General features: G+C 38.9%; 1 protein-coding gene across 1 annotated transcript in view; it reads left to right on the top strand.

The window, feature by feature from the left end:
* The first annotated feature begins 10616 nt into the window (after positions 1–10616).
* Positions 10617–25578, top strand: part of PCSK2 (proprotein convertase subtilisin/kexin type 2) — a 218249-nt gene continuing 203287 nt past the window's right edge. The window contains exon 1 of the mRNA XM_032461792.1: positions 10617–11088. Coding sequence (XP_032317683.1) covers positions 10912–11088 — 177 coding nt within the window. The 5' untranslated portion in view covers positions 10617–10911. The remainder of the gene's footprint in view (positions 11089–25578) is intronic.

Genomic DNA, 25578 nt, shown 5'->3' with positions numbered 1-25578 from the left:
TTCTGGTCCTAGGTCTTGGGAACTTTTCCCTCAAATCCTGATTTTCCCATTTTATCTGTGCCTCTGTGCCTCCTAACAGAGTTTTCCTTAATATTACTTCAGTTGCCCCAAATATATGTCACATTTTGTTCTTGTTTGTTTGTTTGTTTGTTTTTACTTTGGCTACTGTTTTTATCCAGCTGGCCTCCCAGAAGGCTGAGATTTGTTTTGATTATATTTATCATAACTGCTGTGTTTAAATATGTAATAAGTTTAATGCAAATGTGTTCTAGCTCCTGAAAATATGTAAAACATGTGTCATATTTTATATAGGTAATATGTCAGTCAAGGTGCCAGCAAGAAAAAGATAGGATAATTGAAGAGAGTTTACTAAGGGACTGCTAACAAATGCATGGGGGGATCAAGCAAATTCAGTGAAGCATAGTCAAGCCCATGGGCCTAGCAACCTACAACCTACAAGAACCTATCCCTTTAGCCTGAAGAGACAGGGGAAGGGAGTGGTTAGTGGAATCTGGAGAGGGGGGTTGTATGGAGAGGTTCCCCAAGAAAGCTGCAGCATTTAGAAAAGGAATGAAGTCAATATATGTTGAACCAAAAGGGAGGGAGCCTGGAAAATAAAGTCCTTGAGTTGATTCTCCTGTCCCACCATCCAGTTCTTTTAAACAGTTCTTCGCATTGGCTGAATCCAGTGAGGTGCCATAAAACAATGAATCTCACTGATGAGATCCATAAAAGTCAACCTCCCAAGCTGAGCACACATTGGAGAAAGGTAGAGAGGAGATGTGAAGGGGAAAACAGAAATTATCAGACAGATATAATAGTCATACTGAGGTCTGCATAATAAAGCATAGCAATGTTGAAAATTACAAAGAAATTGTAAACTCAGATTGTATTATAGAACCCAATTTATCCATATTCACCACCTGGTACTTATAACAAGTAGTTGACCTCAGCAGTCTCTTGCTCAAACATTTTTGTCTCTCTTGAGTATCAAAACCCGTTATTCTTCATGCAATTCCTCACTCAATACCACTCACTTAATAAGTTAGACAAACAAGGGTAGGTAACTCACCATTGTCTAACACTCTAGCATATGTCTGAAATGCCTTCAGACTTACATATTCAGCCATATGTGAATGATTGACTTCATGTTCTACCAAAATATTTTCCTCAATTCAGTGATTTAGCTTTTAAAATTCCCCTTTATTAAGGCTGAACATAACCCTTGAAATCTGAACACAGCCACAGTGCTGTGGTTTCTGACAAATCACCTCAGCCAAAAGACGCAAGCTCATGCCTCTTACTTATTCGTCTGTTCTTGCCAAGGGAACTTGCCAGCTCCTCCCGGTACATGTCTCCTGGGAAAGATGAGAGGAGAAATAATAAGGGCACCTTGAAGTAACAGTGTAATTATACATAAAGCACTGTGGGCAAGGCTGAAAGCTGAGATGATTTTGCCATCTCATGTGGAACTGAGAACAAGAGCCTTCCATTCCCTGCCAGTGGGAGAAATATGAAGATTCATTCTAGCATAGATGTGTATCTTTTCATAGATTTATTTTATCACCATTTGAATCCTGGAATTTACACACTGCTACATGGTAAAATGACTGACTGACCTCCCCTCATGAAGACTGAACCCATGATTTGACTTTGCTACCCCTGTGCTTTAACCAGCTGAATCAACCCGTCACCAGCAAGTTACCAGATACGAGTTTGTGAGACTACGAGCTATCATTGCCTGTTGGGCCCATGAAAATAGAGTGATCTTTCTTAACATCCACAGATAAATAACCAATGCATTAAATATCTTTCTCCCTGCTCAGCATTCAGAGAATGTATCGTATAGCAGCAGACAATTTACATCTTAGCTTTGTTGTAGTCAACATGTTTCAGTGTAGCTCTGCTTTATAAATTGCCCCTCATTCATTGTCCACCTTTGCTGAATAGGAATTGTAGTAAACATATGTTATTTTTAATCTATCTAATGTCCTTACCCCTTTTTCTGGGGGAAAATCCCCTTGTTTTCCTTTGTCTAATAAAAATGTCTCTGTTCTTAGTATATGTAGTTCATGTCATGTGTAAGCTCCAGAAGAAGGCACAACACATAAGCCTTGTTAGTAGCTGAGTCTCATCCTCTAGACCCTGCAATTGGGGAAGAATTGGTCACATACAATATGTCAAGTTAATGAACTTCTATTCCAATATTCTATTAAAAAATCACTGGAGAAAAAGCTCCCTTTCCTCTGAGGTTAAGCCAACAAAGGATAACAGACCCTAACATGAAAATGGAGGAAGTTCCGGATTAAGCCATACCTGAATCTGCATCTACCTGTGGACTCTTCAAGGATGCAAAACAAGAAATTTCCTTCATTGTTTAAATGATCTAGTGTTGTAGTTTTATCACCTGTAACCAGAGGAAGGAAGAAGGAGGAACAGGAGAAAAAGGGAGAAGAAGAGAAATTATTCTGATTAATACAATCTGGAATGTGTTCAAAAGTCTAAGGTCACATAACTAGATTCCATTAACTTTTCTCAACTCTGGGCTTCATATTTTGTATCATGGTTCAGTCTGAACTGATCTATTTTGAGGCAAGATCAAACTTACTTCTATTATCCTCAAAATGAACATGGAATTTTAAGGCAGATTTGGACCCTAGCAATGCCTCGCTTGGCTATTCTGAAGAAATGTCCAAAAGGACACCCACTCTGATTCTTGAGGCCTCTAAGAGGAGAGAGATTCATTCTTCTACACAGAAATTAAATTGTTAAAATGTTATTTCCCAACACTTTAGAACAATATATCCCAAATGTATAATAGATATTAATTCAAAAATCAACCCTTAAGGGGGAAGGTATAGCTCAAGTGGTAGAGCACATGCTTAGCATACACAAGGTCCTGGGTTCAATCCTCAGCACCTCCTCCAAAAATAAATAAATAAGTAAACCTAATTACCTCCCCCTCAAAAAAAATTAAAAATTTTTAAAAATAAAAATTAACCCTTTAAAATGACCCCTGAGTTAATCACGTAAATTCTCTTTCAATCATTTTAATTGTCTTGAGACAATATGTTTTTCAATTAAAATGTCTATGGATTCTGGTCCTTACTTTGTGTTATAGTTTGGATTACTGTTCAGTAAATATCTTCTTCTCTCACTCTCCCACTAAGAACAGAGTTAAGCTTGGCCATATGACCTGCTTTGGCCAATTGAATATTTGTTGGCATGATACAATGACGGTCATGAGTATTATTCCATGGCATGGCTTAGGCTTTGACCTCCAGTGATAAGTCATAAGGTAATCATTGCCATTTCATCCTGGGCTTCAGGAAAAAATATATGTGGAGAAGATCTAAGCTAAACTCACAGGCTGGAGCCAGGCTGAGCCAACCTGCAGCTTTAAGTAAAACCACTCAGCCAAGCATAGCCTAGATCAGCCAAACCACAAGCAACTGAGCATAAGAATAAAACACCTGCTGTAAGTTACTGAGTTTAGAGTGGTTTGTTACACAGCATTATTGTGGACTGCTATAATTTGCATAACTTCACTGCCATGTTTCAGGTACCATAGCAAAGCTCATGCAGCCAGTAGACCTTAACAGATATGAGATACATGAGAGAAATAAGTGCTATAATATTTCTATAATATTATTGAAAATTAAACCTAAACAGAATCTTGACAAATCAACGTAAGCAAATACTACCCCCAATTTTTCATCAAAGCTCAGACGATGAAGCGAGCTACCTCAGGTCACGTGACTAAAATGACACAGAACCAGCATTGAACAAAGGAATTTTCACTTATAGCCTCACAATCCTGCCACAAAACCTCTCTACCCTCTTTCCAGTATTTATAGGCTAGTAATTTGGACTTAACTTCAACATCTCACTCTTCTCATATTGGCGACTCTGATTCTGTCTTCCCCTGGCATTTGGCTAAGGACTATCCTATAGCCGAATGTAGAATATTTAAAAAACTAAACATATTAGACATCTGCAAAGGTTTTCAGTATCTGAGAAGGGAGGAAATGCCAATTTGTCTGCTCTGTTTTATCCACTGTGGATAAAGAGTGCCTTTGGCCAAGACTGCTTCCATTTCCCTGAAAGTCTGTATTCTGGAAATCTGAGTCTAGTTTGTTAGGTTTTCTTTCATCCAAGATGCTAATTGTTTTAGTGGATACACTCATATTTCCATGTTATTTGAATATGTCCTATTAAAGACATTATAAATATCCCTCTAGCAAAAGTAATTGAGATCTCATAGGTTGTTTAAACCAGAAGTCACAAACTCAGATGGCTTTATGAGCCAGGTCAGGGATATAAAATATATGAGTCAGGTGGCTGGGTGAGGACTCCAGCAAACTGGACATCTCAGTCCCTATTATGTTTGGGAGATGGGGAAATGGTAGCTACTAACTCTAGCTAATTGTGATCACATTGCGAAATCTTTGATTATTCTAAAAGAAGCCACTTTTTGGAATTTTTTATGAGGGAAATGATCCATTTTTTAAATAGAAATATAGTCACTTTACAATGTGTTAATTTCTGGTTTCAGTTGTACATATACATACATATATTCATTTTCAGATTCTTTTTTATTATAGGTTACTACAAGACATTAAATATAGTTCCTTGTGCTATACAGAAGAAATGTGTTGTTTATCTATTTCATATATACTGGTTAATATTTGCAAATCTCGAATTCGCAATCTATCCTTCCCACCCCTTTCCCCCTGGGTAACCATAAGATTGTTTATTATATCTATGAGTCTGTTTCTGTCTTGTAGATAAGTTCATTAGTGTCTTCTTTTTCCTTTTTTTAGAGTCCACATATGAATGATATTATATGGTATTTTTCTTTCTCTTTCTGGCTTATTTAACTTAGAATGACAATCTCCAGGTCCATCCATGTTGCTGCAAATGGCATTATTTTATTATTTTTTATGGCTGAGTAGTATTCTATTGTGTAAGTATACCACAGCTTCTTTATCCAGTCATCTGTTGATGGACATTTAAGTTGTTTCCATGTCTTGGCTATTGTAAATAGTGCTGCTATGAACATTGAGGTTCATGTGTCTTTTTGAATTAGAGTTCCCTCCAGATATATGCCCAGGAGTGGGATTGCTGGATCATATGGTAAGTCTATTTTTAGTTATTTGAGGATTCTCCATACTGTTTTCCATAATGGCTACACCAAACTGCATTCCCATCAACAGTGTAGGAGGGTTCCATTTATCCACACCCTCTTTAGAAATTAGGAAATGATCCATTTTTAAAGGATGATGACTATTTTTAACACTGTAATCCACACAAAGCATGGTTATGACCTGGGTGCCACTAGTATAAGTTAATACATCATGGGCTATATTACTAGAAATTAAGAATACTGTGATTATGTCTTATGTGAATTATAATATCCTGATTGTAGAATTTTAAAAGAGAAAATAATTCTATAAAAGCCACTAAGTATTGTTTTCAGTAGCTAGTTCCAGAAATTTGTTTCTAAGATGTACTTTTTGGTTCACTCTCTTTAATATCATAAGAAGAAAAAATGGATATTGTATGATGAAGTTTTCTAAAAATAAACCATGTGCCATGTTTCTAAAACCATGAAATGATAAAGTATTTTCAGAAGAAATAGAAAATAGGCTAACTGAAATCACAGCCATAAATTTATAACTGTTCTTCCAGCATGTTAAATAACATTATATATCAATTTCCCTACTTGGGTGAGGTCATCCAAACCGATACAAAAGAGTATGTAATTACCAAAAGAATTTAGGTCTAAGTAAAGACTTTCCTAGAATCATGTTTCTTGCAATGGCAGAATTAGCCTTAAAAAAAAAAAATTTGTACATGTATTTTAATGTTTTAACTTTGTTTTACACATAAAATTTTTATCTTTTTAAATTCTAGTTTATATTTGCTAACAAGCCATGCACTTTGTTCTCTCTGAATTATTTCTATGTTATAGGTAGTTTGAGGAGATCAAAAAAAATCTCCCTGTTAAAGATAATTTCCATAATCATTCAAAAAATGAATTGAGGAAGATTTGCTGTGTTTTTTTAAGACTGTGAAACAGAAAAGGAAATAACACAAGGTAGAGAATTCATGAATAGTTAATCACTTTCTACAGACAATAAGCAATGTTCCAATAAGACCTGAGAAATAACTAATTAATTTTCCAAGTGAGCACACACTATTCTGTAGTCCTGTAGACCTAAAGAGGGATCTAAAGATAGTGAATAGCAATGTGTTCTCAATTTTCAAAAGAAGATGAAAAGGGCCCTGGGTCCTCTTGTGTAGCTTCTTCAAATCCTAGCAAAATAATAGAACCTAAATTAGCATAAAAATAAATGTTGACTGTCCTGAAAAATAAAAAAGCAATGAGTAGCTTCTGTTTATGAAGAGTCGATTAGTTCGAATAAATCTGATGGCTTGTTGATGAAGTTAAAAAATGAATACAACTCAAAGTACTCTAGATTTAATGCCTTGATGATAATAAAACACTTGATAAAGCTTCATGAGTTCTCCCCACGGTATTAATTTAAGACAGCTTAGATAACAGAAGTCAGCTGAGATTTTGTAACTGAAGGAAAAGCAGAGATAGGTCATTTAAGAAAAAGGAATAAGTCGGTAAAAGTTACAGGAATGAGAGGTAAGACATTTTAATCCCACTGAATTAAAGGGAGTGAGTATACACCAAGGCACTAATTAAAATTTCCTGAATTTTAAATTACAGCAAATATAAGAAAGTAAATAAACACCACAGGAAAATGAAGTGAGATCTTGGAAAATAAGAATTGTCTGGAGAAAACTATAAAAACTTGGTCAATGTTGATTTCAAAATCTGACAGAAAGCTGTAAGATGATACAGTACTTTAGAAAGGCTGAACATGGAGCAGTGTCATTAAAGGAATCTACTTGAAAAGTTTAGTAATATACTATGATAGTAGAGAGTTGTGTACCCAGTGAAATTATTACTGCATTTAAAGTGCTCAAAGTGAATGCAACAGAAATGGAAAAGCCCAACCTGATTTCTAACAAGGTTGTACTTTAAACTGTACCTTCTGTTGTTCATATCTTATTCCCCTTCATCCCACCCAAGTTGATTACACCCCCATCCAACTGAACAGAAATGAATGGAAACGTAAGATCTTTTCCCCAATGGCCCAAAGAATATTCAAAGATCCAACAACCTCTTCTGGGGCTGCTTCTAGCTTTCTCTCTCCTCTGCAATGATGGGTTTCCCTTGACCAAAAGATCCCAAAATTCTCCCCAGAAATACATCTGCATAGGAAGACTCCCAATCATACCTTGGGTGGCTTGGGTTCTCTTAGTCTGTGTACATTTAGGTCTGTTGGTTTATAGTTATGAAGCCATAAAATGAGAATATTCTGGTCTCTTCAGGACCATGTCTTCAAGGAGCCTGTGGGGAGTATGTGTCATACCTGAACCAGAACCAAATACCCAAGTTTTCTCTGCATATACATATAACAGTACCTTAAATAGTAAGAATCTCGATACTGATGGTTTTCATGTTTGATACTGTCAGCCAGTTTGTACCAGTTGTTCTTTCTTCAAATCCATAAAATTAGTAAACACAAGACTCTTTGAGAGAGGTTACATAAAAATAAATCGGTCTATTGACCACCATACTGTTATTTTAAAAAAGCATGACTGTACTCAGCATTCCTTAAGCTACAGACGATGCTTTGTACATCATAGTCCATACTTCAGCATCTCTTTGAAATTGTGGACTTTTGGACATGGAAAGTATGTAATTCAACTGTCTCCTTTTACAGATAAGGAGACAGAGAGGCTTTGAGAAATGCATTGGTTTGGTCCAAGTGGCACAGCTAGTGACAGCAGAGCCTACAAAAGAGTTCTTTTCAACTGGATTGCATTTCAGTCCTTGAAATATCTGTCTGCCTTTCTCTCTTCTGTTCACCTTCTTACACCAAAGTTGCTAATGGCAATCCAAAAATGAGCTAGAAATAGTTCTCTAAAACTCATAGGTGCACTTGGATGTGTATTTGTATTTCAAAAAATGTCAATACATTTCCTCCACTTGCTTACTGCATTGTTAAGCGTTAGAATTTAGCATTTGCATCACAAAAAAAAATCTATTTTCATTTGCTATGCTGTTCTGACAATATTATGATGAGCTGTATTCTATGTAAACCACTAAAAATGGCTTATTTTAATCAGCCATCCAGGCTTTATTTAGCTTGTACCTAATTTTACATGGTTTTAATTATTTAAAATGCAGATACATAAGATTCAACATTTACTAGCATTTCATCTTTGGAATTTATTTAGGAAATGAAGTATTGCTCTGTGGTTTCAGAAAAAATTAATAAATACCTCTGAATAGATGGTAATTTCATGTTCATTTTCAGAAAGAGTTAGCTACATTAGCAGCACTATTTCCCAACACCCATAATCATCTAAATTGACTTATTTGATGCTCTTCAGATCTATTTTTCTAAAGACTTAGATTTTTATCTCTGTTGCTGCTTTTGAAATGTTTTGCATGATTGTGAATCCATCTAATGTAATTTTCACATTTGGTGCCATTTTTCTCAAGTGACAATACATGGCAGGAAGAACGACTTGGTATTTCTTCATGCCAGCCTAGTACTTTGACTCAAAATATAGACAAAATATAAGGAAGAGAGAGAAAGGAAGAGCTGAAGATCCCTGAGTAAGAGAACTTTATGTTAAAAATCAAACAGATAGACGATGAGAGGTAAGCTGTGGAGTAAGATAAGGTGATTTTTTTTTTTTAATCTTGGCAAAAATGAGCCTCTGACCAGTAAAGAACTGAGGAACTAGAGTAGCTCTCTTCCTTTTTATTAATATTTTCCTAGAAACCTTGTCTCTACTCTGGTCCTTTTCATCTTTATCTTGTGTCCTATCACCTCGTTAGCACCTCACTTAAATTTTCTTACAGGAATTCAAGCACACTACTGCAAATAATAATAATAACTGCACACAGATGTCTTATGCTTTAATCAAAGTCTTCAATAATACCTACATTTTTATTTGGCAATACTTGAATGTGTTTGGGGAGAGCCAATTTTGTCAACAATGAGATCTGTTTCAAGGACAGTGTGTCCCATGGCATTGTGCATATTTATTTCTACCATTAGTGTTTTTCTTGTGTAGAACCTAACTTAATGCTAAAATGAAAAGGGGGGACTATGAAATACATATGTGTGTATGTGTAATGTGTCAATATTATAGTCTCTCTCTCTCTTTCTCTCCCTACCTCCTTCTCAGACTTGGGTACGTTCAGTTGCATACACTTAAGACTCTAGGGGGAAAAAAATCTCCTACTTCTTATCCAAGTAAGGCAGGATTTGAACTTTGGAGCCACACAATCTAGATCAGTGTACATATTCTTTTAACTCAACGCTATTTGCGTTCCTTTAAAACAACCGCTCTCATTTTCTTGCAGACATCACCTCCCTGCTTCCTCTCACTAAGGCATGAAGAAGTCATGTAGATAAGTTGTTTGTAGAACGTGAGTGCACTTTTCTTAACTGGATAATTTAGTTGACCCCCTGCCACTTGGCCTGAATTCGCCCTAGTCAAGGACGCTCAACTGGAGTCTTGGCCCAGCGCCTGGGATCTCTGGCTGCGCCTTCCCAAAAGGCAGCACCCTCCCTCGCTGTCCTTGTGCAACCAAACGAAAGTACTCAAGTCTGAGAATGCACCTCCAGGCATGTCAACCCCAGCCGCGGCTTTCTTGAAGGCAGTCTCCGCAGAGCAGCCCAGACTCCTTGAGGAGTCCCATCTAGTCACACTTACTGGTGGGGGCGAGCCTTATCTCCTGCCAGGCTTCCCAGCTGTTTAGTTCCAGACCTGCCTGGAGCCTACATAAAAAAATCTAAAAACAGCTCGTTCCTGCACTCTCGCCCCCACGAGTCACCCCAGGAAGGCTACTTTTCCCACCCACCCCAGCCCCGCGCCAGGAAGGGAAGCAACCCTCCCCTGGGATTTGCCCAAAGTGGCGGGAGGAGGATTAATATTTGCTTTTTTATTGAGAGAAGGAGAAGCAAGTATGCCTTGAGCGCTTGATTCGTGTGTGTGTGTGTGTGTCTGTGTGTGTGTGTCTGTGTGTGTGTGAGAGAGAGAGAGAGAGAGAGAAAAAGAGAGAGAGTTGTTTTGCAGTAGAAAATAAGCAGGGAAGAGGAATAGGGAGAGGCCCGTGCCCCAGCTCCCCTCGGGGCCTCAGAGAGCGGCACACATCGTAATTCCCTTTCCAGAGCCCTACAGATTTCCACAAACAATGACATCACTCCGGCGCCGCCACCAGATTACAGCTGGGGGTATTTTCCTGGGAGCGTGCGGGCCCGGGAGGAGAGATGGAGGAGCTCTCCGGGGTGCTGAAAGGGGCGGGGGAGGGGGTTCTCCGCGCGGCGCCCCCAGCCGGCGGAGGCGGACCGGCCATGCCGGGGGCGGGCAGGGGCGGGCCCGGGGCGGCCCAGGGCGGGGCCCGCCGCTTCCCCGGCCCTCATTGGCTGCTGGAGGGCGCACGTCACCCAGGCTTGTGCTTTCCTCCGGCCCCAGTGGAATTGGAGCTGAGGAGGAGCTGAAGATGCAGATTTAGCATCCAGCACAGATACACTCGCTCTTTCTCTGAGATACACACAGCTCCCCACATTAGCACCTCTGCGAGCTAGACGGGCTGCCTGACTACACGGCTTCCCTGCCAGCCAAATGCTAGAGAACACACACTGATTTGCTGCTTTCCAACCCATAACCAGTGTCTTTCTCTACACAAAGATTTTTTAAACAAGCAATTTAAAAACTATATATATATATTTTTTGCACCTTTCCTGCGGGACCACTGCTCCGCCAGCCTGCGCGCCTCCTAACACCACTTTTCACTCTCAAAGAAAGATGAAAGGTGGCTGTGTCTACCAGTGGAAGGCGGCCGCCGGGCTCCTCTTCTGTGTCATGGTTTTTGCATCTGCCGAGAGAAGGGTCTTCACGAATCATTTTCTTGTGGAGTTGCATAAAGGGGGAGAGGAAGAAGCTCGCCAAGTTGCAGCAGAGCACGGCTTTGGAGTCCGAAAGGTAAGATCTCCCTTGCATTTCGCATGTTGTTTCAAAACGGGGGCAGCCCTGCGCAATATCATTGCAGATTTGCAAGTTTTCTCTCTTTCTCGTGCGATGCAGATATTCTGCCAAGGGCTCTTTAACACGACATTGCCTCCGGTGATCTTTCACGGGTTATGTAATTAAAATGCCCTTCAAATTGTACTCATAAGGTCATAAAAACAATTTATTGCTCTTTGACTTGGCGAAAACAGAATAACACCTTTCAAACAATGCTGTGCGCCCGGGCTGCTGTCCGAGCTACCAAGTTCTCAAGGCTGCCTGGGGGTGGAGGTATGAAGTGCCGAACATCTGGGCTTGGCGTTGGCAGGCTCGTCTGGGATGCATCCCCCTCCCCCATCTCCCAGAGAAAGAGTAGTTTCCGACGGACAGAGCTGGGAGCTTGGACACTGAGATCCCACCCCCGTGCTTTTGGAGCCCCGCGCCTGGAGGACTTCCCTCCCTGACTTCGATCCCTGCTCTTCTCCAGAGACAACAGCTGCCTGGTTTCAGGAGAGTTGGAGACAGAACTGGTTTTTCTTTCAAAAATTTGGGCTGAATTTCCCGCCCTCGCCCCCGCCCACGACTGCCCACCCCGAAGCGTATTCAGTTAGCTCTCCAGTTCTCAACTCGCAGCTGTAGACGCCGAAGAGGTAGATTTGGAGGGGAGTTTCCCACGGAGAAGTCGGGTGTCTCTCCTGGTATGTGGGCGGCCGGCTTGGCTTTCCCACAAGAAGGCGGGGATCCCCATAGAAGTTGTCAGAGTTCAACCGTTTGGGCAGCTGGATGAGGTTCCCAGCCTAGGATGCCTCGCGACTCCTTCGGAGACTCCAGGGTACCCAGTCTGGGAGGGCAAGGGAGCGGACAGCTCCAGGTGGGGGCCGTGGCTGCCCTACTTGCTCTTGCAGCGAAATATCTTGCCAAGGATCTCAAGTGTCCTTAGGGGACCTAGCGAGGGGTGGGGTGGAGTGAGGGTGCAAGGAAAAACCGGGGCGATTGGAACCTGGAGGATTTAGGGAGGTCTGTGGGATTCCGGGCCCCATTTCTACCCCCCTGGTCCCAGGAGAGAAGCTTGAGTTGTGCAGTTGGTGCTTTCGGTTGCTGCTTTTTCCTCTCAAGGGCAGCGCGAACTGGGAATCAGTCCCTTCTGTCCCGACTTCCCACGCCTCCCGCCTTCCCCCTAGCCGCCACGAAGCCTCCTTCACATGCTGGTGTTCTCCCGCCTCCGTAGGGCGTTGGTAACCGCGATTTCGACCCCAAAGTTTGACGACGGGTTTGACAGAGGTCTGGGAAGAGGCGCCGGGTCTGCCAGTGGCGCGCGGGCGGGTCTTGCAGAAGGAACTTGTTGCTCCGGGTAAGCGTGGGTGGAGCAGGGGAGAGGAGACGCCAGCTGAGGGAGCAGCCCGCTGCCGCTCTGGCCCAGGGCCTGGGGACTGTTTCCTGAGTGCCTCCAACGCAAAACAACAAGCAGACCCTCCTTTCCTCCCACCCACCTCCACCCCAAACTTGGTAATATCCAGGATCCAGGCGCCGTAAATATAGTAGTGATTGTTACTAACATTATAGGGCACCTTTATGTGATGGAGTCTACATGTACTCTTATTTAATACTCTCAACAATTCTGAGAAAGCTACTATTATTGTTGAGCTTATGGTTCTGATAAGGAAATTGGCTCAGATAAAGGCCCAAGATGAAAACAGCCAAGAATTTAAACCCAAATCTTTCAGAGATAAACTTACGGTATTTACCCCCATAGTACATACCACCCCAAGCTAAGGGCTCTGCAGGGTATGTTGGCCTTTGGGGTATGCTGAAAGGGGACATGACATCGGGTTCTTTAAAAGAGCTCCTTAAAAAACAAATCAACTCTGTAAAAGGGCTGCAGTTGATGCAGAATTACCTGTTACTCTCTTTCCCTACCTTGTACCTTTCCATAGTGTAGACAGACATTGCTAACTCCTCCTTAATTCTCCTTTTGAAACTGTGCCCTTAGGATTTGACCTTAGAAACATAACCAGATCTAGGTATAGCTGAGACTGATAATAGCATAATGTATTAATTCTCCAAGAAGCTTACTTATTTTTTCCTTTTGGATAGAGGTGAACACTTAAGAAAGGATTTACAGTTTTGGTGATGGAATTTGAGCAAGAAGGTATAGAGACAATCTCATTGTAAATAAACTGAAATCTCAATATACTTACCTTAAAATCTCAAGGAACTCATACTTACTATGTTATCTCATCTAACTTCACAAATCTGTGAGGCAGAAATTACTGGCATCAGCTCTAATTCTCAGATGAAAACTTAAAGCTCCAGGAGGTTGAAAGTTACTACTCATATCTGGAAAGTGAGGGGGAAAAAAAACTCAGATTTAAATTTACTTTATGGAAAATAATTTTGTTTTTCTAGCATGCTGCCTCCAGGAAGTCTTCCCTGACTGCCAAAACTCTGCCTTTTGGGAACCATTTTGAAATTTGGATATTTTTCCCATTCTTTCTTACTTTTTACTTTTTTAAAGAATGTCTGACACATTGATATTGACATATGAACCTATGTCATTAACTAATGCATATGAATATGTATGTCTTCAGATAGATTGTAAATCTTCCAAGAGGATATATATACTGTATATACTTTTTATAGCCTCTATATTTAACACAGTGGCCTAAATAAAAGGTACTCAATAAATATTTGTGGGTTGCTTTGCTTAACTCTTACTAGACCATGAGCAAACAATTGTATGTCTGCTCTAAAATACAATAAAAATACTTAAAACTTTACCCTCAGAAAGGTGTATTGAGACTAAAGTTTTCTGTTTTATCATGACCTGGCCCAAAGAGAAGATGCATATTTCCAGAAGAATGAGTAAGTTTACAATAATGACAAAGGCATTATTCTAAAGATTGCCTTAAAATTCTAATACACTACTAATTTTAAATCCTTTGAAAAAGAAAATGAAATTTTTTTTGTTAGCGTAATGTGTTAAGGATTGGCCAAAAATCAAGGGAGAGTTAAGATAAAAATCCAAACAGCTGACAATTAAAAGTTTTTGTTTTACTATGATATGTTTTATTTTTTATCCATGTAGGACTGAGGTTAGTATGATTATACAAGTAAAATCATGTGACCACTTTTATACATGTAATTTTTTTAATTTTAATCTAATAATAATTGTGTTGTTATGTAATGAAAGAATAAACTTCTGGTCATTTAATTTTATGGAAGTATAACATAATTTAAGAAAGAGCACAGCTTGATAAATTTTCATGACCTGGGCACACATATGGAACCAGCACTAAATCAAGAGATAAAACATTATCACAGTTTCCTAAGTCCCCCTTTTGCTCACTTGGGTTGTTTTTAGTTTTAGGATTTTGTAAATGTTGCTTCTGCAGGTGCTATTGTCTATGTATTCTGATGAACACGTTTATTCCTTTCTGTTGGAAATATGCCTACGAGTATCAGTTTTCCATTGCTGTGTAAAAAACCACTACAAACTTAGTGATCTAAAACCACACAAATTTGTTATTTCTTAGTTTTCATGAATAAGGAGTCTGGTCCACTTTAGTTGGGTATTCTGCTTTAGGCCTCACAAACTGACAAAGAGTTTTCCAAAGTAGTTATGCCAGTTTGCATTCCAGCCAGCAGTGTGTGAAGGAAGATTCTGATTGCTCCACATTCTCACCAACATTTGATATTTTATACCATTTTCCTGTTAGCTATTTTGATGGATATGTAGTGGTGTCTCATTGTGATTTTTACTTTACATTTCCCTGACGATCAGTTGAAGCCAAATGCCTCTTTATATGCTTATTGGTGATTTGGATATCTTTTTATACAGTATTTGTTCAGATCTTTAGCCATGAAATTTTTTTTCTTTTGAGTTATCTGTCTTAATTTTTGGTTTGTAGGAGTTCTTTACCTATTATTGATGGGAATCTTTTGTCAGATATATACATTTTGAAAATTTACTCTCACCCTTTTAATGATGTCTAAATGTCCCAACTATATTGAATCCAGATTATATAATTTTAGTCTCATTTCTGCACACAATCAATTGTCAGTCAGAAGAATTCTCTAGCTTTGTTCCCCTGTCCTCTTAGCATTGTTTGGCAGGGGGGCACCGGGGACAGAAATAACAGGAAATAGACTTGATGCTAAGTATTTCCAAAAGGATTGCAATCTGAGAAGCCCTCCTCCTGCTAACAGAGAAGAGCCCAGAACCTTATTTCCCCAGCATAGCTGCCATGAATTCCATTTGGACCCCAAATTAATACATTATGCCTTAGGTCAAGTCGAAGCTCGTCCTAAAAGCCTCCTCTAGTGGACCTAGACCAGAATATTCTCTATCTCTTTGAAACTTCCATTGCATAAAATCTGTTCCTTTCCCTTGGCATCTGTCACATCTGTCACAGCCCTCATCATGCCTAATGTCCCTCTTGTGGCTGAAAGAAACCAGAAACAGTAATGTTGAAAGGTAGAGATGATGAGATTTTATTTGAAATGGTTGATGAAATGTGAATGTTGAAAAAAGTCAATAATATAGTGCATATAAGGTTCTGGACAAAGTCCTGACTGCACAAGATAAAAAACTTTAATCAGTAGTAGTAATAATAATAGGTGATTACCTAGCCACATTTATTTAACTCAAGAAAACGATTATAGGCTGTACTTTCTCAGGAGTGACAGCTGACAGAGTGAGGAATAGACACTCAACCCAATGGCAACACATCCATGAATTAGCCATGGTCCATGAGACAGCTTGGCCCAAATAATTCAGCAAGTTCAATTTATTATAGACCGGTAACTATCTCAACCAATCATAACAGCTGCCTTAGGAAATTTGACTCACTAGTTGCTATAAAATGGAGAATGGAGTCTAGTTGCCATGAGAGAACCCCTCCAGGCCACTAAGAGAGGCAAACATTTCATCTGAGTTTCTAATAACTTCCAGCTCAACTTCCCAGCAAAAGAACTCTGTGATAGAGGCTTAACGCTGATTACCAAACTAATAACCTCTTCTACAGGAGCCACAGAAAGACCACGTTTCCCAGCCCACCTTGCAGGCAGGTGTGATCATGACAATTCCTGCCAACGTACTGTGAGCAGAAGTGATGTATACTTCTTTCATGCTTGATACATAAAAACTCCCAATACGTTGATTTTCCACACTCTTTTCTCTTCTGAGGCTTCATGTGATTGAGAACAGTAGCTTAGGGAACAAATGCCAAAGATGGCAGAGTCACGAGATGAAAGAAGCTCAGGTCCCTGATTCCTCATTTAAAAGAACTTACATGAATCAGAAACTGAATTGCTATTATATTAAGGCACTGAGATTAGGGGGTTTATATTTAGAACAACCAGCATTACCCAAGCCAATATACTCTCAATAAATATTCCTCTTCTTAAGTTGTGGAAGTGACTCTCCAAACCTTATAACCAAACCAAGCCAAATCACAACAATAATCTCTTAAAGACTTATTGGAGTTCTTAGATTTTTATCTCATAATGTCAACCAACTTCAGGTCTTTGTTGTTTGTCTTCTCCAGCAAGAATATACTATCCATTCAACATCTTGTCCCTTCCACTGGCAACCAATATGCCCTACTCATAGTAGGTACTCATTATGTGCTTCTTAACTGATAAAGACACTTGAGTCTCAAGATGATAATTTAGCCATCAGCTCAGAGAGAAGGTAATTGAAGAATTAGCCTTTAAGAAACTACACCTATTGTATCCATTTATTTATAGATAGCAGCTTAGGAAAGAAATAGAAGTAGTTAACAAACAGCAAATCACTGACTGGCAGACTCTTGTGTTTCCCTAAAATTCCCAACTTAGGAACTATCAGAGTAGAATAGATAAGTTCTTTGAGCAGGGAAAATGAAGCCTGCAGTTAAAACTTGATCAAAATACAAAAGAAGGGGAAAAACTACATCTCTTTTTCTTAAACGGATGAACATCTAAAAATCAATTTCTATTTCAAAAGTTCTGATTAGCTGTAGATAATAATGTTTCAGCACATCAGAGAGTTATGCTGATAATTAAGTTTGCAATAATCATATATTCAGCTGTAACTGCTCAAAGAAGCCAAGCTTTAAAAATAAAACATGAAACCTGAAGTTCAAATGTTTTCCCTCCACTACAGCAGTGGTTTTATTTTACATTTGAGCTTAGATTACCAAAAAGAAACTTTGTACTAAATTTCTGGAATATATTATTTGAGATTCATATAATCGCAGGGCAGTTGAAAAATGGGAGTTAGAGCTTGACATCCTCTACTAAGATGTGTTTGTTATAGCTAAAGACAATTAAGTGGCTAAAATTCACTAATGGTTAGGGAATCACAAAATTACATCTAAGTTAACACTTGTATCCTAAATGTAACTGTTGCATATTAATAAATGGCTTATATGTGAGGTATAAAGGAAAAGCAATAAACTCTCTCAACAAATTGGTTTTGCCCCTAAAGCTCATTTGACCATGACTTTTTGGATAATGTTGTGATATACTGACATTCTCTGATAAAAATAATTGAAAATAATAAACTCTTAGGTTGAAAGTGAAACATTGACACAAACTCCTGATTTTCTGACATGGAGTGAAATATATTTAAAGCACATTGATATATTACAGCATGTTGATAGTTTCCCTGTTAAAAAGTTGTCAAGAACAGGAAGAAAACTAGAATCCTAGGGTGGCCCTTCAATTGTAACTTTAAATTTGGCAATGATTCCCCTAAACAACTAATTCTTCTCATAGTTCTTTCTAAGTAGATTCACTTAATGCTCACTTTGTGTCAAGCTAGAAAGATTTCAAAGAAATGTGAGACAAATAGGAAACTATTTGGGGATACTGAGAACATGAAGACAATGACTTCAGTTTAATATATTTGCAAAGTATTGTAACAGCTTTAGAGAAAATAGTTTTGACCTGGTATACTTCAGTTTCACTGTTTCAAAGTTTCAATATAAACAGAAGTTAACAACATTGTCAGTCTTGCTTTCTATGTAAACAGAATACCTGACTGAACTAAGCATTGTTGAATGAATGATCTGATTTATGTTTAGATTAGACAGTTTCTTAGACAGTTGAACATCTTTCTTCTTGGAATTTAAATGAATAAATAAACAAAATATGTAAATTATTTGATTTGGGGAATGGCAAACATCTCAATGTGAGGACAATATTCTTAAATACTGCAGCACTTGTGAATGCCTTGAATGGGAATAATCAAGTTAAATTACTTGAGGTAAGTTAAGAATCCCTAATCACATGAAAAAAATTAATAACTTTATTGTTTGGTCAATATTACATATTCTTATTTTTTTAAATACCCAGGAGTACAAAAAAAATACTCTTTTGTACTATTATTTTTTATTACCTCAAATCACATAATTCAAAACTAAACATTACCAGCATTAGGTCTAAATTTTATTGTAGATCTTTCTGCAAGACTACATAGAGAGAGAAAGGAGATAATTTGATTTGTAGAACTGGGATCATATTAAACACACTTCAAAATTTTAATTATTTAATTTAATTATTATAGATTGAACAGAAAGAAAGGAAATTGGAAGAAAATAGAGGAAATTGTTAAACTCCAGATAAGTTGCTCACACAAAAGAGACATTATTTCCTAGGAGATCGCCTTAAAATTAAGAAAAAAATTATTTGTACAAAATTTAGGAGTTTGTGATTATTTTATATATAAATGGTAGATAGATAATATATGTTTAATTATTTAATTACAAATTTAAATAATAATTAATTTTTAAAAGCTTTAGTGAATCGCAGACTCTGTGCTCTGCAAATTGAGGAAATAAGCAATCTAACACAGCCTCTTACCTCCCCTATTTCCACATTCCAATATTTGTTCGGTACATACTTATTTTTGCATCATGTTGCATATAAATATTTAACCTTCTGCTTATAACCATAATTCACAGTATTGCTTCTATTAGTTCTATATTTAAATTGCTTCTGATTTCATCACAAGACTTTTTATCAGAATTTCTTCAATCCCAAATTGTTCATTTTCCTTCAACTCTTGGTTAGCTGGGTGTTATTGAAAAGTGAAGGGATTAGCCTGCACATGAAAAAGGAACTCTCCTCTCTCTGAGATAAAAGAGAGAAGAATGGGCAGACGAAGTTCAGTTTTTAGGTCACAGAGGAGGATATCGGGAGAATATCTACTTAGGAGTCACAGTTACTTCAAAGGAGTAGGAGGCAAGGTCAGCGTTTAGAGTGAGGGAACTGGTGCTGGGGTGGGGCTTCAAAAGAGATAAGACTTTGTACTCTGCTCATGGGAGTGGGAGAGAATGCCAACAAAGGACAAATAAGGACTTCTGGACAGTCCTGAGGGGCCAAGTGGGAAGGAATGGATTTATAGTAGCAGCAACTGAGTCATTTTCTTAAATAGCACTCAAATGGAGGTGGTGGAAATGAGGAGAGAGAGAAATGGAGTTTTTTAAAAATAGAATGGTCATAAAGGAGAAGAGCAGGTAAATTGGAATTAGCAGTGAGAGAGCTGAAAGGGGGAAAGCTGTAGTTAGTGAGCGGGGTGTTGAAGCTCAGCACTCCAAGCACTTCCAGACAATGGTAAGGTCCATGGAGGTGAGTTACCAAAGACAAAAAGAGGTGAAGGAGGTCCAGGAGCTGAAAGTCAAATGCACAAGCATCCATCCACATGCTAAACAGCATTGCCAAGTAAGAGTTTTGAGAGAAAGTGAAGAGAAGAGGTTCTAGCTTAAAATCTTGGAGAACTTTGGGCAAGGAGGGAGAAAGGAGACAGAATTGGACTGTTCGAGGTATAGAAGGATAACCGAAAGAATGAAGAGCTGTGAAAGGAATGGAGAAGAGGATTAAGGAAGAAGGAATGGGGTGACAATGGCCACTGGTTTTAGAGGCGAGGTCACTGTTAACATTGGAGGAGCCACCTTAGTGCATGTGAAGAGGAGAAGTAAACCATTTTGGGTCCCCAGGAGCAGTCCCTGGAACAAGGATTAAATGCAAATTGTTTATTCAAGGAGTGATTCTAGGAAATGCTGGTAAGGGGAATTGAGACAGGGAAGGGAAGGCAAGAATTAAGGATGCATGATAGAACAAGTTGTAACTATGAGTAACTGGGGCTCAATCCCAGTAGGAAACTCTGGGAGCTGGTTTAGAACACATGTCTCAGAGTTATCCTGCCTAAGGGGTGACGGAGCTTGGGTATTTATATGCCAATTGCAATAAACATTAATTCATGATTGATCATTACTCCTGGGTAGCATGGACTCTCCAGCATTTTGACCTGGCACAATGTTCAACCAGAGCAGAATTGGGCTGCCACAGAAAACTCTCAGACCAATAGATCCAGAGGCTTGCATGCACTAAATGCTAAGACCCAAAGGGATTTGAGCAGCAAAGTGAGAGTGTCTGCTGCAGGAAGGAAGCCAAATTGTGAAGGGTGCAGTCAGCATGATGAAGTAGAGGTATCAAGTGTAGACAATTCCTTCAAGAAGTGGAGTGGTGAAGGGAAGACAGAAGAAATGTATTATTATGGTAACTTAAATTTGTGTGGCTTTAATGATTTTTATGAATAATGGTTTCTAAACACTTGTCTGACCACTTGGAGACTGGTACCCTACCAAAATATTGTGACATACCTGGCTGATCACGCTACCTGGTTTATCCACAGTAATTTAAATTTTGACTAATAACAGCTGCAATTATGGAATTATAGCCTGTCAGACCAAAAAGGGATCTTGGAAAGGCACTAGTTTTAACCCTTAATTTTATGCATGAAGAAAAGGAGATCAAACATGATGTTTATGTTCCTAACTATTTGTAACAAGCATTTGAACCCTGCTGCTCCCTGGCTGTGGCTCAGACAATGTATCATCAGAACCATTGCACCAGCCTTTCACACTGGATGAGAGACAGAACCAGATTAAGTGAGATTTCTATGTGTGATTAGCCACAAAAACCAACTTGGCCTGACCACACCAGTTTATTTCAGGTCCTCCTGGTCTGCTTTTCACAATTTTAACCCCCTGCCCAAATTTTTATGAATTCCATTTTCCCAAACAAAACTGTTCATAGATTCAGAAATTCCACACCAACAACAACCAAGTGGATTTACACTTGGTAAAAAACAGAATATAAATTTTATTTTTCTTTGACTTCGCCTCTTAGTGACTAACACAGTGCTGTACATTTAGCAAGCATCCACTAAATATCAAAATAAAAGTTCAGAAAAATTTTAAAGGCTTAGCATTATCATCAGATGCTCAGTAAATGACAGGCAGATGTGTCATGAGATGCTGCAATCAGGAAAAGCCAAGCATGTCAGGAAAGATTATAAGAATATACTAATTTGTACCTGTATTTAATGACTTCAATTAATTAATTACCATTAATAGCCTAAAATTTTGTGACTTAATGAGAATTTAAGAAGCCAGTGACAGAGGAGAATAAGGAGATCCACAAATTCTACTTTCCTTGCTGTTAGCTTGTTCTCTACTTTGGTGAATGGGGAGAAATATCTCTTTCATCTGGAGGCTATCAATTCTCTTCAAAATGATGGACATTCAAACACAGGAAGGTAGTTCAGATACAAGGATCAATTCTAGTCAGTTCCTGTTGACTGCGTTTCTAGGGAGTGTCAACCAAGAATGGGAGACGAAGAAAGACCTTACAGAGCCTAAGATGTGGGGGAAAGGTTGGGAAACAAGTCATTGTTGATCTCTCGAAGTCCAGGAGCAGCATCATGGGGTGAGGTTGCAGAATTAGGCTGAAGGGAGCCTTGGAGAATTGTGTCTTCAATGAGGCTTAGCATGAACCCAAATTTGGACCCAGCAACTGAAGCCTGAAACAAACCATCCTGGCCATTAACTTAGAAAAGAGGAAAATACCAAAGAAAAGTTATGGGAGTTTTTTTTTTAAATGGGCAAAGAAAGTAATAGGAGCCACAGTTACGCAAGGGAAAGTATAGAAGCAGAGGAATATTCAGTTCATTTAACAAATGTGCTTAATACGTTCAGTAAGCAAGTATGATATCAGACACTGAGACATGGACTAGGGAACAAATAAGAAACAGGTATTCAATCCCTTTGGTCTAAGAAAGATTTCAAATATTGAGGAGAGCTCAAGCCCCAATGTGCAAACACTTTTTAAGTCTTTGATTTTATCACATTTACTAAATCCCATTGACCAAAACAAGCCATGTGGCCAAGATCAGAGTCAGTGTAGAAGGGAACTAATGAAAGGAAATGATGCAGAGAGACATAAACAAAATAAGGACCATTACTGCCACATTCTACTATTGGATCCTGTGGGAGTTACATCTCTGAGTTATCCCATCAAAGAATGAGGGACCCAAGAAATTTAGCCACCAGCTCTCATTCTTCCTTTGTTGAGGGTTACACCTCAGGGGCATCAAATCTCTTGGACTTCTACCTGCCCTAAGCCAATCAAGCATGCTTCCACAATCAGAACACCTCAGGAAGAGGGAAACATGAAGGCTTTGGCCCCTATAGGTACTGTCTACAGGTGACCTCCAGGGTAGGTAAAGGGAATCCAGGAAGGGCATCAAAACATCATCAGCCACATAGAAGGCATAAGTAGATAAAAACAGAGAAATCACAGACAAATAGGAGTGCTCTTTTTAAGCAACTGGAGTGCTGGCAATATGCTTCACGATAGATTTATGATACAGGGCGTGTGAGGCAATGACTGTCAACAGCAGGGAAGTCTTCACAAGGCAGACAATGTCAAGTTGAGGTGAATCTGCATTGAGGCTCATAATTCAACAAGTTGAAGTAAAAGGGTTTATAGAGGATGGCAGAACATACGCAACAAAGTGCACTGGGGTTTTAGAAGGATTACAATTAGTTTTACCCGACTAGATGCTAAGAGAGACAGGGAGATGGAGCCAGAAAAGTAGACTGAGGTCAGTTCATGAGGGGCCACCCACACTATGTTTGGATTTTGTGGGCAGGTATAGGGGGCATGGAAGGATACTTGGAAAGTATGATAGAGTTGCTATATACAGGAAACCCTAGGATAACAAGCTGAGCTAAGAGTGAAGTGGAGGGGCCTTGATCCCCCAGCCTGTTCCTTTGTCCTAGGGAACTATTCATGTCCTGGAAGCAGATAGCACCATCCTTTTTAACTGATGATCCTAGGAGAGAATCAGGTTACATGTCTTGGATCCCATGGCCACTGTCTGATGATATCAGGGATGCTGATAGCTTAATTGTTGTCTTTGAAGCCACAATGGATGGCTGGTAGAAGCAGCCACTTTTATCCATCAAATTTATTCCAGCTAAGAATACAATGATTAAATGCATCCTACTTCATCCCCTGGCACACAAATACATAAATCTGAAACAAGCCCCCTAACTTAGAAGCCAAAAAGAAAAGCCAGGACAGTAGTGTTATCCCAGCTCTCCTGATAAGTAGCTTATTCGCTGATATTGCAAAAGAATAATGCATGTTCTTAAATTTTCACTTCTAAGATAATACGTGGAAATTTTGCCTTAGGCTAGGAAAGAACTATTTGTGAATAAGGCTGAGATTCACCTACTCTTCATCTGTCTTATTGCCTGGTTGTCATTTTAGACTTGATATGAATCAGTTGTGTAGTTCTTGGGAGTAAATTACAGTTTGAATCCACTGTCGATTAGTGGCTCATTTCTACAATAGGGGTCCACATCCATGGGTTGCGGACAACCCAAGCTGTTTCACATTTTCGTGTTCCTGGTCACAGGGAAGAGTGGCTCCTAGAGTCACAGAGGAGAGCTGAGTGTTGTCCATGGAGAACAAATGCTTAGGAGAAACTCAGAAAGGGGCAAGGTGGGCCTAGAGCCAAGTGTCCTGAGTGCCAAGTCAATGACTTCCCACTCTCCCCTCTAACTTCCCTTCACATAGGTAATTCCCTGCTTACAAATAACTAGTTCCAAAGGAACATCCACCCACACAGTCATATTTTATTGACAAGTCTTTATTGAGCCCTGCAGAGAAAAAGCACATTGAAAGGGATTGGTTCTACAGACAGAAAGGTGACATGTTCAGATTTACATGCAAAGAAAAGCATATTATAGTTGGCTAGCCCAGTTTATAAGACTTCACCTGATCTGCTCTCTCCACCTAGCTCTTACAAGTACCTGTTGTATGAGCTGGGATGTGGAAAACTCTGTTGAGCAACTGGTTTCTGGTTCTGTACACAAAGGACCTTCTCAGACCAGGCTAACCTTATAATATGCCCCGGTAAGTTCAGGCTGAATAATATTCTCTGTCACATCTGGTTACTCTAAGAAATCATGTCCTCACTGCACAGGACTCCTCCTGTTGCAGAGGAGCTGAAGGCACATAGAAACAATTAGGCTTCTCTGCTGCATGAGTGGCATCTGTTCAAAGGAGCTGTCAAGACTTCCACTCCTCTAGTGAAATCATATTTACTTTATTCATCTAAATAATGTGGCTTGTTTGCCTTCTGTATGAAATTGTCTTGGTCTGTTTCTCGTTGATTGATTTTTATGAGATAGCATATCATTTTCTGTGCATCCATATGACACTCTGCTAAGAATGGAATGACTTCTTATTGAATAGTTCCAATTATCATATCTTTTTATAGTTTTAGAATCATTGGATTTATTCAAAATGCCCAGCTTCTCATCCCCATTTTATTCACTGCCCAACTATACTCCCTCCAAATTAAAAGAAGAATGATCAAAATAAATAAAAGTAATAAGTGAAAATTTAAAAATAAAAACCACATACTTTATATTCCATTCCCCACATGTTGCTCTCTGTTTGGGTAATTAAAGGCCATTGGAACCCATTGAAATGTGCTATATATGTTTTTAATACTATTTTTAAAGCAATTTTAAGTTTACAACAAAATTGAGAGGACGGTATAAATATTTCTCATATAACCCCCAGCCCCAACACACATACTCCCCTTTTATCAACATCACTGACCGGAATGGTACACTTCTACCACGGATGAACTTACACTGATGTATCGTAATCATCCCAAAATTCATAGTTTACCTTAGGGTTCACTCTTGGTATCAATTTTGTAGATTTGGACATAAGTATAATGACATATATCCATCATTATAAAATCATACAAAATATTTTGACTTCCTCCCAAATCCTCTGTGCTCTGCCTATTCCTCTCTCCCTCCGTCCTCCTTCCTTCCCTGGCAAATGCTGATATTTATTTATTTATTTATTTATTTATTTTTGTCTGCACAGTTTTGCCTTTTTAAGGATATCAGGTAGTTGGAATCATACAGCATGTAGACTTTTCAGACTGACTTCCTTCACTTTAACAGTATGTTTTTTCATGGTTTGATAGTTTATTTCTATTTTTTTAATTCTTATTTTTTACTGAAATGTAGCTGATTTACAATTTTAGTTTCAGGTGTACAGCAGCAAAGCAATTCAGTTATGCATGTACATATACATATATATATA

Source organism: Camelus ferus, chromosome 19 (assembly GCF_009834535.1).
Source record: "Camelus ferus isolate YT-003-E chromosome 19, BCGSAC_Cfer_1.0, whole genome shotgun sequence".
Classification (NCBI taxonomy): domain Eukaryota; kingdom Metazoa; phylum Chordata; class Mammalia; order Artiodactyla; family Camelidae; genus Camelus; species Camelus ferus.
This window is presented reverse-complemented; position numbering and strand designations above follow the sequence as displayed.